The sequence below is a fragment of the Patagioenas fasciata genome, chromosome 14 (assembly GCF_037038585.1).
Source record: "Patagioenas fasciata isolate bPatFas1 chromosome 14, bPatFas1.hap1, whole genome shotgun sequence".
In the NCBI taxonomy this organism is placed as follows: Eukaryota; Metazoa; Chordata; class Aves; order Columbiformes; family Columbidae; genus Patagioenas; species Patagioenas fasciata.
Window position 1 is genome coordinate 15,834,675 of NC_092533.1, and position 17,300 is coordinate 15,851,974.

At 38.1% G+C, this 17,300-nt stretch overlaps 1 protein-coding gene across 1 annotated transcript in view; it reads right to left on the reverse strand.

The window, feature by feature from the left end:
* Nucleotides 1-17,300, reverse strand: part of DOCK2 (dedicator of cytokinesis 2) — a 172,451-nt gene that overhangs the window by 141,328 nt on the left and 13,823 nt on the right. Inside the window, exons 4-19 of the mRNA XM_065848779.2 lie at nt 16,919-16,974; nt 16,658-16,754; nt 15,109-15,257; nt 13,022-13,157; nt 12,137-12,291; nt 11,438-11,519; nt 10,843-10,978; nt 10,208-10,283; nt 9,178-9,254; nt 8,692-8,817; nt 7,744-7,868; nt 3,811-3,909; nt 2,292-2,364; nt 2,113-2,216; nt 211-394; nt 15-112 (exon numbers count right to left, since the gene is read on the reverse strand). Coding sequence (XP_065704851.1) covers nt 15-112; nt 211-394; nt 2,113-2,216; nt 2,292-2,364; nt 3,811-3,909; nt 7,744-7,868; nt 8,692-8,817; nt 9,178-9,254; nt 10,208-10,283; nt 10,843-10,978; nt 11,438-11,519; nt 12,137-12,291; nt 13,022-13,157; nt 15,109-15,257; nt 16,658-16,754; nt 16,919-16,974 — 1,773 coding nt within the window. The remainder of the gene's footprint in view (nt 1-14; nt 113-210; nt 395-2,112; nt 2,217-2,291; nt 2,365-3,810; nt 3,910-7,743; nt 7,869-8,691; nt 8,818-9,177; nt 9,255-10,207; nt 10,284-10,842; nt 10,979-11,437; nt 11,520-12,136; nt 12,292-13,021; nt 13,158-15,108; nt 15,258-16,657; nt 16,755-16,918; nt 16,975-17,300) is intronic.

Consider the following 17,300-nt stretch of genomic DNA (forward strand, 5'->3'; position numbering starts at 1 on the left):
ATACAAATATGTACCTTCACAACTTCCTCTCCATCCACAATCTTCAGTTTTTCCAGGTTCTCCTGAAGCAGCTCTGGCTTCATACGCCACTTCAAGAGACCTAGTAAGCCCACTAATAGAAAATAAATTGACAGACATTAACATTTAAAATGTGATTAATCAGTTGTGAAAATGTCTTCTAGAACACCTACCTGTTCAGAAGATACATACCATTCTGAGTTAACTTTGTAGAACAAACAAGAGTTGAAATATAAAATGCATCCCGTGAGCTTACTGAAAGCCCCCCTACAATACTTGAGTTCCTGAGTAGGGTTGCTCCTTTATTTTCCACATGTTGACGTGTAGAAGGGAATGTCAAGTAAGCACTAGCATCCTCCATTTTTTTACTGTCCCCCTGAAAAACAACATACTATGCATTACATATTTCACACCACTGGATTTAAAATTAGACTTGGATAATGGATAAAAAACATCCACGTCCCAGCATGATTTGTCAAAGTAAAGCACGTGTCAATGTTGGTCAGCAAGAAAGGCTGCAATGATTACGCAGGGAAAATACTACATTGAAGTCATAAAAGTATGTGTTTTAAGGTGCAGTAAGGAGCTATGAGGGGTTACATCACTAACGGAGTAAAAGCAAGAGCTGATTTCTCATTAAAATGTCAGTAGCTACAGAACACAATAGACTACTGAGCATCACCTTGAAGTCTGTACACAGGGTATAGACTACAAATTGATCACAAAGAGACCTAGACAGACAGGCAAAACTCTTATGCAGCAAAACAGACAGCATTTTAAGATTGTATCAAGCTTGCCAAATAACTACTTCTCCAAATTTCTGGAAACAGAAGAGAATCTTGGCCTCCTCTGAGACAAGTTAGATAGAAAATGGGGAAAAGACTTCACATTTTCATCCAAAAGTCTCTTGAAAAGATTCAAAGCCTGAAGGCAGTAAAAATGAAGTACACTGTTTAAACTTTGCAGTTTTCAAATCACTTATTTTGAGAGGCCAGATGTACAACTCTTTAAAATATTCACAGCTTACAATTACTGGTTTTAATGCTAGAATAGGCAAACATATGTCAGAAAATCTGTCCATTTCTCCCTAACATAAACTAGGTCAACTCTGTTTAGCATTCCTCATCTAAGGTGTCACTCAGGGAAAAATTACAAGGTTGATGCAGGAATTAATGAGATAGAATTTCACAACCAACATTAACCACACAGCCATACAATGTGATCATTATTTCCTTCTCATCTGAATATTTATCAGTGTTGGTATCAATGAAGAGAAGGTAACTAACTATACACTGCCATTCATCTTTGTTGGACTACCTAAACAACTTGACTTAGTTGTATGCATCTCACTAACTTAATGTTATAGCAAACTGGTTTCATGGAAAGAACATTGATAAATACCTAAGGTAAAAATTCTTCTGTCTTGTAAGTGATTTCTGGTTCTTAATTCCTGACAGACACTGTTCTCCAAAAGAAGGAAAAAAACCAAACCAAACAACCCCTGCCTTACCCACACACAAAACACCACAATACCCCAACTAAAACCAAATCTTGAGGTATCTTTTCCCTGCTTCAGTTCAGAAAAAAATGAGGGCTAGACAAAACTGTTCTTCACATCACAAATCGAATTCCCTAAACTTTCCCTATTGTACCTGAGTAACTACACAGAGCAGTTTCAAACAACCAATTCCCTAAGATTACATTCCCACATGACAAAGATTTTAAATTAAATAGAACACCACGTTTCTCCCCCTTCAGCAAGAGCAATGGCACACCATCCAGGTCCTGAGCTTCAGCATGACATCCTCTATACTACAGAAGGTCAACAGCACAAACTTCAGTAAAAATAGTAGAAAGAGCAACTGTCTTTCATTGTGCTTAGATAATGCCTCTCTAATTAGAATGTAGAGCCATGTTTACTGACCATGGAGCAAGTTACACCATTTCTGTGTTTAAATGAAAAATATAATATTTCTCTTTGATAGAATAATAAATTCATCCTAGCACTAAGAAAATAAACAATGCAGTCAAAGACAACAGTGTGAAAAGAGGTGTCCTGTGGGGGAAAGAAAGGAACAAAAATGGATCCAATACCTTTAGGACTACCAAGTCATGGGTTCCATCTTGAAGAGTTGTTCCATCCTCCTTCATTAGTCTTATGTAGGCCATTGCAAAATTCTTTTCTCCTTTGTCTTTAGCTGCAAAGCAAAATATTTTCAGTTGACTACCCACCAAGGGATTAAAGTTCACTCAAGTAAAAATTCCCTACTTACACTCTTGAGATGATCTGTGTCTGAACATGAAGCGTAGATGTATCCTTTGCATGTCTTCAATAGGGACAGCTACCTTTTGTAAAATCAGAAAATAATCAATAGAGTTATGGGGTCAAGGGGAGAAGGTAATTTCACATGTAGTGAGCTCCTATCTTCAAATAAACAAGCACCACTTCTGTTGGGTCCATAATGCCTTTTAAAGACCATTTCAAACACCTGAGGCTGATCACAGTAGGAAAACAGGTGGCTTGTAAGCAGTTACCTGTTAGACTTTGCTCAAAGTCTAGCACCACCAAAGAAATGAGGCACTGAACCCGGTAAGTTAAAGCATGCAGGTGCTTGTATGCTAGAAAGTATATTGCAGTCTTATTACCTACTCCCTTAACAATATAGAATTATGCAACACCTCTGCAATATGAAAATTCCACATTTCATATACATGGACTGACAACCACTTTAAGAAACAAGTGAAAAAGTAAAGAAAATTCTAGTGAAATAAAATAAGTACATTTTTGTTATTAAATTCCGTTTCAAAGGGTTGAGTAGAATCCCAGAAACTCATGACTGCTTTATTCTTAAAATACCATACCTACTCATAACAACCATGCAACAAAAAAGGCCAACTGCATAAGAAAAAGCACAAGTCGTTATATTTCAAGTTTTAGAACTCTGAACTCGATAAGACTTTTATTCATTTGTGTTCATTCACAACTTTCCTTTACAAATCTTACTGAATAACACTCCTTCACCTTAACTATGCTTTTCAAAAGGATCTACTGTTGATGATTCTGTATAAAAGTCTGAATTACAGAATAAGCTTAGCAAGAATCTAATACAGTACGCAAAAAACAGAATGGATCATTGTTTTCAAAACAACTAATAAGCTTGTTTCAAATTATACTTCCATTGCCTTCCTGTCCTTTCAATTTCAGCAATATACCTTAGTGTACTAATCACAGCTTTAATATACAAGACAATATCCTCTTCAAGGATTGTCCTCAAAAAAGTATGCTTGCTAGCAAGCCTGAGGCATGCTCGATAAGAACTACTAGAAGTTTCTGGGCATTTTCCAATCAAAGATATTAAACCTAGATTGGATAATTATTGGTGTGCCTCCAAATCCAAGACAGTCTTTTCTCTCTCAAACTGTAATATTTAGGTGGGTGGGATATGTTTTTTCTTTCAGTTTGGTTTCTGATCATGCAATTCAAGCTCATCTCCACTGTTTCACCAAAACAGAGCAAATGCACTATTTCATTTTTTATGAGCCATGTTAGGATATAAGGTTATCTAATAAGACCTCATTTGCTTTGCTAAACAAAATCTTACATTGTTTTCTAGGCCAAGTTTAAGCCTCAGTAACCATGTATCTCTAATAACTGACGTATGACTGAGGCTCCATCCTTCCAGCTGTATTCAGGACTACATTATTATTTACAAAAAGCTGATGCTGTACAAAGCTCCTATGCGAGGTAGCAAGAAATGAAGCGAAAAAAAGTGAAAATCACCTATACCATACCTTTAACGTTTCCATCCAACGTGGTTGTTTGACCTGATAGTAAAGAACTGACCTATATTCGCTCACAGGTTTGTCCCCCGCTCCCAGGCAAACAGCATTCTAACAAAAAGAAAGGAAGAAAACCATGCTTAGTGGCTCATTAACTTTGTGTGAAGTTTTATGACTTGAGCAAAACCAACCAGCCCAGGTGGGCACCGACCCGGAGCCTCCCCAGGGATTCCCATCCCTGCCGATGATGGTGGCTTCACCTCAGCTCCGCCAGCCCCGTGCAAGCTGCACCCACTGTTGGCCTGGGCTGCAGCACCCCGGGCTGGGCCAGCACCGGGTCCACTTCCACTGTAAGGTGGGAATGACGTATTAGAGAACAGTGTAGGGAAAAGGGACCTGTGATTCTGTGACCTGGGGGTCCTGGGGACAGCAGGATGACCATGAGCCAGCTCTGGGCCCCTGTGGCCAGGAAGGCCAATGGTATCCTGGGGTGTATTAGAAGGGGGGTGGTCAGTAGGTCAGAGAGGTTCTCCTGCCCCTCTGCTCTGCCCTGGGGAGACCACACCTGGAATATTGTGTCCAGTTGTGGCCCCTCAGTTCCAGAAGGACAGGGAACTGCTGGAGAGAGTCCAGCGCAGCCACCAAGATGCTGAAGGGAGTGGAGCATCTCCCGTGTGAGGAAAGGCTGAGGGAGCTGGGGCTCTGGAGCTGGAGAAGAGGAGATTGAGGGGTGACTCATTCATGGTCATGAATATGGAAAGGGGGAGTGTCAGGAGGATGGAGCCAGGTTCTTCTGGATGACAAACAACGGTAGGACAAGAGGCAATGGATACAAACAGGAACACAGGAGGTTCCACTTAAATATGAGAAGAAATTTCTTCCCGGTGAGGGTGCCAGAGCCTGGCCCAGGCTGCCCAGGGAGGTTGTGGAGTCTCCTTCTCTGCAGACATTTAAATCCGCCTGGATACCTTCCTGTGGAACCTCATCTGGGTGTTCCTGCTCTGATGGGACTGGATGAGCTTTTGAGGTCTCTTCCAATCCCTGACATTCTAAGATTCTATGATTCCCGCCCTCGGTCATGCAGCTGCAGTGTTTGCACAGCCCCAGCCGGGAGCTGGGCTGGTCCACGGCTCCATGTCCTCGTCCAACTGCCATGGTGGCTGGGAGCGGTGAGAGGGTACAGCCGCACCAGTGTCCTGGCCCTGGGAGCCAAGGCAAACCTCTCCCCCAGGTGGGGATTTGCCTTTGGGGATTGCAGGCACTCCGTGACACCTACAGGGTCAGGCCCAGTGTCAAGACCTGTCTTTAACAAGCTGGTTTGAATGTGCATATGGCATACTTCAAATTAATGCAATCTCCAACACAGATGAAGCATTGCATTGGGGAAGCATTGTATTTTCCAAGCCTCTGAACATAATGAAAATAAACATTTTTCATAATTATACTAGGCCTACTCATTGATTGCATTTTACAGAGGTTATAGAGTGGGGTCCAAGAAGAGCTGGGCAATGAACATGTATAGACTGGACTTCTCAAACTGAAGAACTTCAGTAACCAAGGCATCATCTCAGTTATTAGAAGAAATATACAAATAAAAACAATCTAGCTTCATTATCCAATTTATTTCTCCATTTATTCTAACAAAATCTCAGAAGTGTTTGGTTGCATACCAAAGGTGACTTCCAAGCTAAACATTGTAGAGGCACAGACAGGATGCGCTCCTGCATTTTTTCAACATTTAGAATCTTCCCATTCTCTAATGACTATCACAACTAGAACAGATCTAACTTAATGTCTTAATCAAATCCACAATTTTTGTAGCCGAGAAATTCAGCTTGTTTAGTGAACCTGTGAAGAACCTTGGCCTACGTCTGTCTTCCCTAGCTGATCACGGGTGCTGACTATGCCTGCAGAGTAACTACTAATGCTGATAATTGAAGAACTCAGATCACTGACACCTTACCAGGCATCAGACATGAAACTGAGGTGCATGAAAAAAACCAAACATACTAAACTCCCTACTAAAGGCACAGATGAAACTAACCCTATATAAGCTACACTAAATACTGCAAAGGTGCAATTTTCACACTGAAAATCCAGTGAATCTTAGAAGGCAGCTTCAAACACCATAAAATCATTTTGGTTGGAAGACACCCACAGGATCATCGAGTCCAATCATAAAGTAAATCTAGCACTAAACCACGTCCCCAAGAACCTCATCTAAACACCTTTTAAACCCCTCCAGGGATGGTGACTCCACCCCTGCCCTGGGCAGCCTGTTCCAATGCCTGACAGCCCTTTCCAGGAAGAATTTTCTCCTAATATCCAATCTAAACCTCCCCTGGTGGGGATCATCAGGATGCCTTGAAACAAGAAGGCTGTGATGCTGACACCCAAAGATGATTTGTAAGGTCTGGTAAGAGCAATTTAACTGCAGAGAGGTATGTCTCATCTGCCTGAAGGCAGATTTCTCAGGGTTTCTGCACCAACTTGTTTGAATGTATCCCACGACATTTATTTGGAACAAAAGGCCTTTTACTTAAAATTGTAAATCTAGTGCTAGCTCTTCAACTGAAGTTAGTGTGATACCTAAACAGAGCCAATGAGTTTCCTGATTAGTGAACATAAGCCTGTTTTCATCTGTGGGTAGTTAGAAACATTGAAATTAATATAAATTAATGAGTTTGAAAATTAATTGGTATTATTTAGATTTTGAAGGCTAAAAGGGGAAAACTGTTACTTTTGGTATTGGTTACATTCAACAGCATTTCAATTGACTCTTCAAAATTGTCGTTTAAACAAGTCTAAAACGTATCACCCACAGAAAAGAGTCATCATTCGAACATACATTCCAGATCATAGAGTGAGAAATCCACTTTCTCCCAGCACTGGGAGAAATTATGCATCTGCAGAAATGAACATAATCTTGGAATGCAAGACTGAATGCATTGCAATCTGTTGATTTCTTTAAGTACTTCTTTGGTATATGTATTTAAGCTTTGGTATATGTATTTAAGCTTATTAGTTGTGAATAGACAGGACAGAGGTTGGTGACATCTATTTCACAGCAGAGCTACCTTCTGGACATGCAAGTCATGTGTTTTCAGAGGTACAGGTAGCATTTTGTAATCAGGATTACAACTCATTGTGTGGACCCTAAGCGTTACATGAGTTTAGCATTTACTTCATCCGAACTTTAAAGTTACAATTTAGGTCAAGCATTTAATTGTAGTTCATAAACACATTTCAGCAAGTTGTGAACCATAATGAGTTACTCCATCTTTATTTGATCTCAATAAGTGTCAGTGTGATTTCACTCTCATGATCACAGCACTGATTTACTGAACAGTATAAAACTCAGAAAAGGCCAGAAATCCCCCTGAATACTGAACTGGTCTTAAAAATCCCTAAGGAAAATACAGAAATTCCTCAAAACAGAAACAGACAAGCAAAAAGACACTGTAAATATTTAAGTTGCGCATATAGAGCATCCACACTCCTCTGTTGTCACTAATTATTTGCCATGTAATCCATCCAAGGAACAATGACACAGTCTTCCTTGCACAAATCAAGGGTTTGTTATGTAGCAGAAATGGTACTTAACCATTTAAATCTACAAATTGCATTCCTCTGGGAATTTCCACAAGAAAAACCCTAGAGTAAGAATGCAGTAATTGTCAAAAATAGCTCTTGTTCCTTAGCACAGCTAAAATAGGTCATTCAGTGTTAGTCCTCATTACAGCTTTATGCAAGACATTTATAGGACCTTAAAGATGCGTCACTTTAAACATCATAAAACTTATCAGTCACAAGATTTCACAAGATGGCTCAGTATGGGAACTGCAATATTTTTAACAATGGTATTTTATAAAAAATTATAAGTTTAAGGCTTACTTCTAAAATTTAACTCATTTCTGTCTATCATACAGAAAAAAGAAAACTTACAGGCATCACTTTTCCTTCTTCGTCACAGACACACATTATCACCTCCACATTTCTCTGAGTTGTTTTATTGTATTTATCAAAATCTCCATACAGTAATGTAATATAAATGTCGTTTCTTATATCTCCTAAAGAATAAATGGAAAGATTAAAAAAACCAATGAAAATGCTGTGAGAGCGTAGGGTCAACAACTTCACAAGAGTACCTCTTTCTGCATTGAAACAGATACAAGTGTCTTATTTTCCACCTGAAATTAACTTTTCAGCTCTGTTATTCTTAGCTGAAAAGATACTACAAGGTGATGTGAAAGGAACCAAATGAGGGTCCTCGAAGTGACTTGAAGCAATTCTCGTCCTGCACCGACACCTGCTGGTGAAGTGCCCGATTATGTCGTTACTGAACTTTCCCCAAATGCTCAGCTCTTTTTCTAGAGGGAGCTTCAGATTTTGGTTTTCTCCTGTGAACAAATTAATATGACTTTTTGAAGTATCGAGAGTTGACTTGAAAGATTTGATGTGGGGAATGCTGTTTATTTTTAAAAAAGGAATACTGCAGTGAGTGACTTCAATTGGACAATATCACAAATGGAAAAAAGAGATTGTAAACTCATGTGCATTATAATTATTAAATGACACTTATAAATTACAATGAAAATAAGGTTAATTTAAAATCCAAGTAAGCATCCACCATAGTCTACATAGGAAGCTACGGGATTATCCCTCACTGTCTTAATTTTATTTTCTCTATTTAAGTACTGAAAAAACTTTCCAAGGATTTCACTATTTTACATAAGCCTCTAATATTGGAACAAAACTTACAATGCAGCGTGAATTCTAAAGACCTTCTGAGTTACCCCTTACAGCAGTAAATAAATAAGGCTGCAGCTGATGCTCATTAACCTAGAGAGTGAAATAATATCCATTCCCATTAGAGAACAAAGCACCTCCTACCTGGCATGATTATCTCAGGAAACCCTAGCTTTCTAGCAACAACTGTGTTTCTGTCTACAAGATGCGGATAGTCCTTCCTAGTTTGAATCACATCTCCAACAAGCATTTTCACAGTTACCCAGACACCTGTTAAGAGAAAAAAAATACATATATTACATTTATGGTACGGGAAAAAACAAAAAGTAATCTGTCTTCAGATGATTGCTGCTTCTACTTGCCAAAGCAGTGATAAGAATTCACTTGCCCCGTTTCCTTTAGGTGAAAGAACTCTAAAACACAAAACTGTAGCTACTAATTTAAATAGCTCCTAAGATTCTGCAACAAACTCATGATTCTTGGCTTCTAGCTTCATCACTGACCCACCTCCATGGTGCTGCTACAGCTCGAACTTAAAAGCCTTTCTCTAAAATGTAAACAATATAAAATGAAGTGCCAGAAAAATTACTTGTTACTTTACTGAAAGAAAATAATAATAATCTACTTTACCTTGTCCACCACTGTCTCCTTTTGATGCAGTGACTTTGCTTAGGAGACTGTGTAAAAAGTCATTCTCTGCCACTACCCTGCAGGAGAAAAACCAATGTCTACTAGGAATTAAGTGCTAAATATATCAAACATCATTAAGAACATAAATGACAGACAGTCCTCAGTCCTCTTTGCAGTACTTGACCTTGTTCTATGTTCTGTAATTTCATTACCTCTCACTCCAAGTTGCAGACCACTCACCCATTAAGCTTATAGGCACACTGAAGTGAAAAAAGATTAAATCGACAACTTTAGGAATGGCATTTTGTGACAGAGCAACAGTATGAAATCCTTGCATTTTGTAGGGATGCACAACCTGAACGCATTCACCAACATGCCAGTCCAGTCCACCTTCCCTGATAAACAGCCTGACAAACAAACTTTGATGGTTTTTCTTCAGCTACTTTTGCAATTAGAAAATAAATTCTCACATAACAAATATGTTGGATTGAATTGTAAACAATTCATTATTTTCTCCATAGTAGATAGCAGCAGTGCTATGTAGAATGCACAAATATGTTTCCAGTGAGAAGTGCATCTGATCTGTGAGTACCATCACATTTTTAGGCAGTTGGTCTGACTTCTGTTTTTCTGAAGGTAGTTAGCGTATGACAGCTCAAGTTCTTCTAAACCAAAGCCAAATTTTTACTCAGATTTTTCTCACATTCAAAACAGACTGAAGCACATAAATTACTAGTTATCCATACTTTTCAAGCTTGCTGTTGGGTATCTATAACTAGTAAACTTGGGTTTTGTTAAATAGGACATGGTACCAACTGTGTGAAGGAGCACATTCATAGAAATATACATTCATTTTACATGCTATGTAACCCCTGTCAAGTCTTAAACACCTTTTAGAGATACTTAAATAATTAGTAGTATTACAACATAAAATTATTAAAAAAAAATTCTTGAAACATTCCAGATAGTTAAAGCAAAAATATACAGAAATATTTTTATGCATATAAAAAGATATCTATGGCTGTCTTACGGGTGAAATGGAATGAAATGCTGCTTTTCTTCGTCACTTTCAGCTTTTCCTTTTATGATGTCTGTAATATCCATAACTAGAAGAGGAAAAGAAAAATCATCAAAACATATAATAGCATCACAAAATATCTCCTATTATCTATCAGCGAGGTACATTAATGTTCTTGTGCCTCAAGGTTAACATAATTTTTTCAGTACCAAGCACTGTAGCCCACGAGGGGTAGATTTGTTTAGTTTAGTGCAAACTCCACACTACAAACATGACACTGCGTAAAGGGAGAATTACTTCAGGCCAGTTTTGGTCTAACCCTGCAAATACAGGTATGAGTACACTGGTGAAGCTCTTGCGACAGTTGGTTTTATTTCTTTTACATGGAACTCTATAATCTGGCACTGTGCTTTGGTTTGCGCTGTGCAGCAGTAAGTATGAATTATTAGGAAATTAAATTCAAAAGCACATTTCGGACCTGAAGAATGCTAATGTAGGTGCAGGCTTCATGGACTTAAACTAAATATGGAAGATAGTTGATATAGCTATTTTGTATTCTCATATATCTCGTTAGAGATACTATGGTCAAGGGTGGGCAAGTATCCCTTGGGTCCTCCTCCAGATGCAGCACAGGATACATCCGTTACCTGCCACCCCAAAAGGCCGCCTTAGTCCTTGTGTGTATTTCTTTGAGTTACTGTCTCTAAGATCCATCCTTCCAACTCGGACTATTTGACAAACTAAATAAATTTTGTCTCTGCTGAGGTCTTTGTTTCCAAGATCCTATGATACAAACAAAAAAGAATTGAAATATTATTTAGGAAAGAACCAAACTGTGAAATTTAAACAGGACCTCCAGTAATAAATTGAGCCTCAGTAATCAACGAAAAAATAAATAAATAAAACAAAATCAACACCCACAACACACAACCACAAACTGAACCCACAGAAAGGATGAAAAAGCTGACAGTTTAAAGTTTGGAGAAAATATAAGTTAAGATAAATGGAGAAAATAGTTGCAATCAAGAGGTAGAACAGATAGCAAAAATATCAAGTTTGTGAGGCAGTAAACTGAAGCATTGTCACTGCCTTAAAGCACTCATGATTGGTCATCTTGCTCTGTTTTGTAGACTACTTTTGCTTCCTTACTCTTCTTTGATCTTCAGGTGTTCTGATAGTGACCACAGAGAAGAGACAAGCCCATTTGCAAATGCAAAGTAAGGTAAACTGGAAAACACTTACTGTGAACACAACTTTGAGATTGTTGAGCATATCAATTTCCTTTGGAAAGCCTTTACTCCCCCATCTCACCAAGTAGTTCTCACTGTTTTTAAGATAAATATCTTATTGTCATGTGATTTAAAAACTCTTCCCTTCCACAGTAAATTAAAAACACAGTACAGAACAAAGGTAGCATAACAGTCTGTGGTGATTTTTAGAATCTAATACCAGACTAAAAAGACAAGTAGAATGCTATACAAGACACCATCAGTAAGTTCTGAACATAAGAGAGAATGGCAATTTTTTTTTTGAGGAAGCATTACCATCATCACAGTGTGTTTGACAGGAATACTCAACAGAATCTTAATGTATCTTTGAATTCACAAGTTACTCCCATTTCGTCCCCTTCTCCCATTTCAGCACTTTACTCCAAACACCACAACGTTCCCCATCAAAAATAATCTCTTAACTTTCAAATGGTCTGAGGCTTTTCCAAAACTCTGAAATGTTCAGTCTGGTAATTATCTGTCAAAATATTTGGGATCCCTTACCCTAGAATTCTTTAGTAGCTGCCAACAACTAAATCTGTCCACACTTAGCTTTCATTTTGCTTTTCTTCCTTTTCTTTATATATTGTACGCAATACTATCGCATTGGCAACTATTTTACTTCATTCTGGCCAGCTCTTTTTGCTACTCTTCTGCAATAAAGAAAGCTTACCTTATAACTGTTAATTTCTGAGGATCGTATAGTGACATAAAGAGTTCTGCATCCTCTCCAATTCGGCAAACAAAATTCCTCACAAAGACATATAGGCTGTGGGTGGGGGATGAAGACATTCGGGAATATGACGCATAATCTGGTTGATCCTTTGACTACTCAGAAGGAGAAAAATCATTAGCTAGATCCATTAATTAACATGGTGAGATACAAGCAGTTTTAATTTTTAGTCATATGTAACAGTTAATCTTGAAAAATCATGGAAAATTTGGATAAAAACACTTGTTTCCAGCAAATAGGCATTGCCCCGTATATTCCTCTGAATGGCATTGCTTAATAACATATATATGACTAGCAAATGAGTTCCTGACCCTCAGCAATGCTTCACCAGTGTATCAACATCCTTTCTACTATGAAGCTACAATGTTAGCAGGTTAGAAGATGCAGGATTCTTCAACTCCAGACTAACTAACAAGCAGCAAGATGTTGCAAACAACTACTGTTGTCACAAGATCTTGGGAGCTTTGGTTAGTCTTAGCTTGCAGCCTGAATTCCAAGTATGGAACTACTCACTACACAAATCAGCCTATTGAGTAGCCCACAGATGGAAAAGGAGGTGTATTTCATTTAGGAATCCAAGAATGGATTTAGAACCAGTTTTAGACACAGGCTTTCAGCCTAGCCCACAGCCTGAATCCAGTACACAAATGGAACTAACGCATTTTGAGGCTTAGCTGTATTTATAGCACATGAATCTACTCCTAGTTCTGTCAGTGAAAGTATCTACCAGCTTTTACGGTAGAAGGTTACATCCTTCAACCCTTGTACTGGCTTTTCATTTTGATTTTAGCAAAAGAAGAATTAAGTTGGGCCAGTCATTCCTACCATTTCCTCCTTAATTCGCTCAGTGATTTTATTAGTTGCTTCTTCATGTGCATGAAATAAGCTGATGACACTGGTTTTATCTGGATCCAAGATATTTCCGTCTTCATCTCTAACTATTAGATCTAGCTCAAGTATCCTGTAAAAAATAGAAAAAACATAAATGTCAGGATTATTTCCTTCTATAAAAATAAAGCTTAGAAACATATGCAGAAAGACCTGCTTCAAGTTTCAAAGCAATAAACTAAGTTTAAATACATGCAACAACATTTGACTGAAAAAAAAATTAGCTAAACCTCTCAAATTTCTTTTCAAGTTGTTGTACAGTATTTATATATTTTAGGAATTTATAGTCATGTCACCAAAGCTTTTCAATGCTTATCACATAAAACAGATTCACCATGTTCAATGACCAAGCAGTCTTCATCTTTTCTGCTTTTTACGTATAACCTATGTAATCAGGATGCGTAGGATTTTCCTCTTACCTTTTGCTTTTATGTTGCTCCCTTATTCTCCCAGTCCCATTACTCAACTGGCTACTACGCTCCGTTGTCCTTTGCTCTCATACAAATCATGCCTTTTTTTTTTTAACCTCAACATTCAAAATTCAAGTCTTACCTCCATACCTCCTACATATTCTTACCAATAGTGTCATGGTGTCACCTCAGGCAAGAGATACCCTTTCTCGCCTATCCAGGATCTCACTCCTCCACCCCCTCTAAAATTGGTCTAGTTCATGCTGGACACTTTCACGGTGTCTGAAATGGACTGGTTGCCCTTTTGGCACTGCTCATGTTGTTGAAGCAATCTGTATCGGACTGCAAGCCACCTTCATCATCTTCCATGATTATCTCCTGATCTGGTGTTCAATCTCCTCTCCCCCAATGACCCACTCAGCCTCCATTGCTATTCCCCTGTATTCCTTCTCTGCAGTTTGGCAAGTTTTCTTCACACATCACAACTCAACCCCACACTTCTGGGCACCTACACATAATTTTCCACTTGCACTTGCACAATCCCAAACAATTTTAAACATCTCTTTACCTCTGTTCCTCTGAAGGAGGAACCTTACTGTCTAATATTTTGGATAGAAGAGTATGAAAACAAAAGTCTGAAAGCAAAGAAATGTTAGCGTTGTCTTAATCTGTCTTGCAATGACCATTCAGTCCCACATAGTGTAGCAAAGATTCCCATAGCATGTTTTATAAGAATACAATATATGAGAAATCTGTGCATCGAAATCATAGTGAACAAGTCAAAAGTTTGATAACATCTTATGGTCATTGTTTATGTCTAGCCGCAGGTAACTAAAGATTTTCAGTTGCATATAAGCCTTTGAGACCACAACAACCACTGTCACGTGCAATAGATAAATACAGTTTATAAATAGATTCCAATGCCTACAAAACCAATACTGCAAAGATTTGTTTACCAAGTTCTCCCTCTTTCTCAGAGGATGGAACACTACTTGACCACACATAACCACATTTTTGCCAAAAATATGTTGTGTTGCAGTGACTTTTCATTAGCAAGAAGCAGACAAGGCATTTTGTCAAATAACTAGTCTATCCCTGGTAGTTTCACTTCTATTACCAGAACCAGAGTTCTGCCTGGAAATTCCCTAGTGAATTGGGGGGTAGGGTGGTGGTGTGGGGGCTTCAGCCAAGGCTCTGTACACTTCAGACTTCTCAGACTTTTGCTGTTTTTCCACCACAGGCTGGTCTCTCAGGACCACGTCTGAAATGGTAGCATAACACTGCTAGAGGGGGGATATGTTTGTGAAGGATGGACAAGTTTTGGGTGCAAAGTACACTAGCATTATATGTGTATAAAAGACAGTTATCTCACCTCAAATTCTTACAATAGTCAAGCTCATATATCTATAATTAACAAATAAATTAATATTTAAGTGATTTGCTATGGGAAGTCTCAACACAGTATCTACTATTATCACAGAAATAACAGGGAAAAGTTTGAAAAGGAAGATTCAATATCCCTACACCTCACATTGTGCAAACAGAAAACCTTGATCTCTGTTCTAGCTGGGTGCTCTAAAATCATGTTTTCCAGAGGCAACGTACACTACTTACTTGTTCCCGTAGTCAATTTTGGAAGTGACTTTCTGTTTGAGCTCTTTGAGCTCATCTTTTGGCAAAGTCCCGGACAGAAGCTGTGACCGCCACTCCATTAAGTCATACATCATAGACTGCACCTGCTGGAAACGCTCCTTCTTATTTGTCTGAGACAAAAGAAGACAATAATAGATTTCAGCCTTCAAGTTGAAGTGAAACATTGGTCTTGAGCAATAAAGAACTTGTCATATTTAATGCTAAATGACTGCATGAGCAAGAATTAGGCAAAGTACTGAGCCTGGCTTCTTTCCTCCTCCCATCCCACAAATTGTGAAGGACAGAATTTCCCATGTGACCATAAAGAAATGACATTAAATTGAAGTAGTTTGTCTGGAGACAGCAAACAACATCATTTTTGTTTTATTTAATTGTGCTGTTTAAAAATTCATTAACTAAGTCTCATTAAGAGAAAACATCATAGAAGAAATTTACTTCTGTAAGAGATACTGATTAGAGCGTGCTGGGAACAGTAACACTGGATTGTGGTATTAATATGTGTAAGAGAAAAGGGAATGAATGCATAGAAGTCACTAAAGTAGTTTCAGTGTCATTCGGTGAAACAAGTTTTAATTGTTGACTTTAACAAGAGGAACACTAAGAAGCTACATGTTTCAGAAAATAAACCAATGAGGAAAAACTACATCATATTCAAGATTTATTCCTGAAGCAGTCAGTGCAAGATTTTGAAATCAGTTATCCATTACAAGAGACTACTCAGGAACTAGAGAATTCACCATATTTTGAGGTTTCTCTAGTCAACCTTTCAACCTAAGTCTGGCAGCCAAAAATTCTTAAACAAGTCACTAGAATCAGCAGGGATTAGTGTAGGATTACAACATGCAAAATTATCACAGAAATGTAAATATTAGCCTTCTACACTCCAAATTCATGTTTTATCTCTCAGTCTTGTAGTCCAAGAACAGGTATAACATAAGAAAGGTTTGGTCTCTGTATAAAGGATCATTGAGGCCTGCAAAAATATTTCAGGTCCAATTAAAATAAGAAGATAAATCCAGAAAAGGAAAAAAACATTTTCTCCAAGATGGAAAAACCATGTTTTTCTTTAAGAAATGTAAAATTAAGACAGTGAAGGTAAAAAGACCAGCTTCTTGTAATCGCCAACTGTTAATAGCTACACAATCCCAGAACTTTTGTTCTAGCATCCCAAGAACATGGTGAATCTCTTTTCTTTCATCTTAGTTATGTTTGGTACTCCTATCTTGAAACTTGCCAACTCTACAAAGAAGAACTAAGCAAAGTTTATCATGTACAGGATACTCCAGGTTGAAACTAAAGGCATAAAATTACACCACACCTTAGCAGTGTCAGCCTTTTAATTTAAAGGCATTGAAGAAAACTACAATCATCTAAGCAGTGATGAAGAAGTAATTTCTTAAATCCTCACAGATCCCCTACATCTAAGAAGAGAGACTAATTTGAACAAGGTCCCAATATGCATAAATAGGACTAATTAAGAGGGCACACACAGCGTGCCAAAATGTCATACCACATAGAGCTGTTTCCAGATGCTGCCCCATTCCCAGAGGGTAGTGGTAACTTCTTGAACTAAAGGAATTTCGGCAGGTATTATGTTTTCTGTATGTCTAGGAAAGAGAAGAAAAATTAACACAATGAAAATGAAAAAAAAAGAGTTTCTGCATTTCATTGGTCTATTTTATAGCTGCTGTGTTCAAGGTACATAAATGCCTTAAAACTCATTCTTTAGCAGATTAGATCCTTAATGTAATAAAACAGTTACATTCAATACCTTTTCTTTTCAACAGTAACTTCCTTGATGTGGATGAAAGATTCAGGAAATATTCCCTGTTGAAAGAAACAAAAATAAGGTGTTTTTAAGCATATCAAAATGTAGGCGATTTTTGGAGCCTGTGGTATCAGTTATTTTGTAAGTCTCTCTCCAGAATTGCTTTACTTCATAAGTTATCTGAAATTCTGCTTGCAATGTAACTATTTGACCTTGACTGAATACTTAAAGCCTATCAACATGCTGTGATTAGACCTCTCCAGTGTTGTTTTGCAGTGGGCAGTGACTTGCAGTGTCTCCCAGTTGGGGTGAATGTTTTTTAGAACTTCACAAACATTCATACATTGCTCTGTCTTTTAGGATGTCCAGTCATTGAGCAATGAAG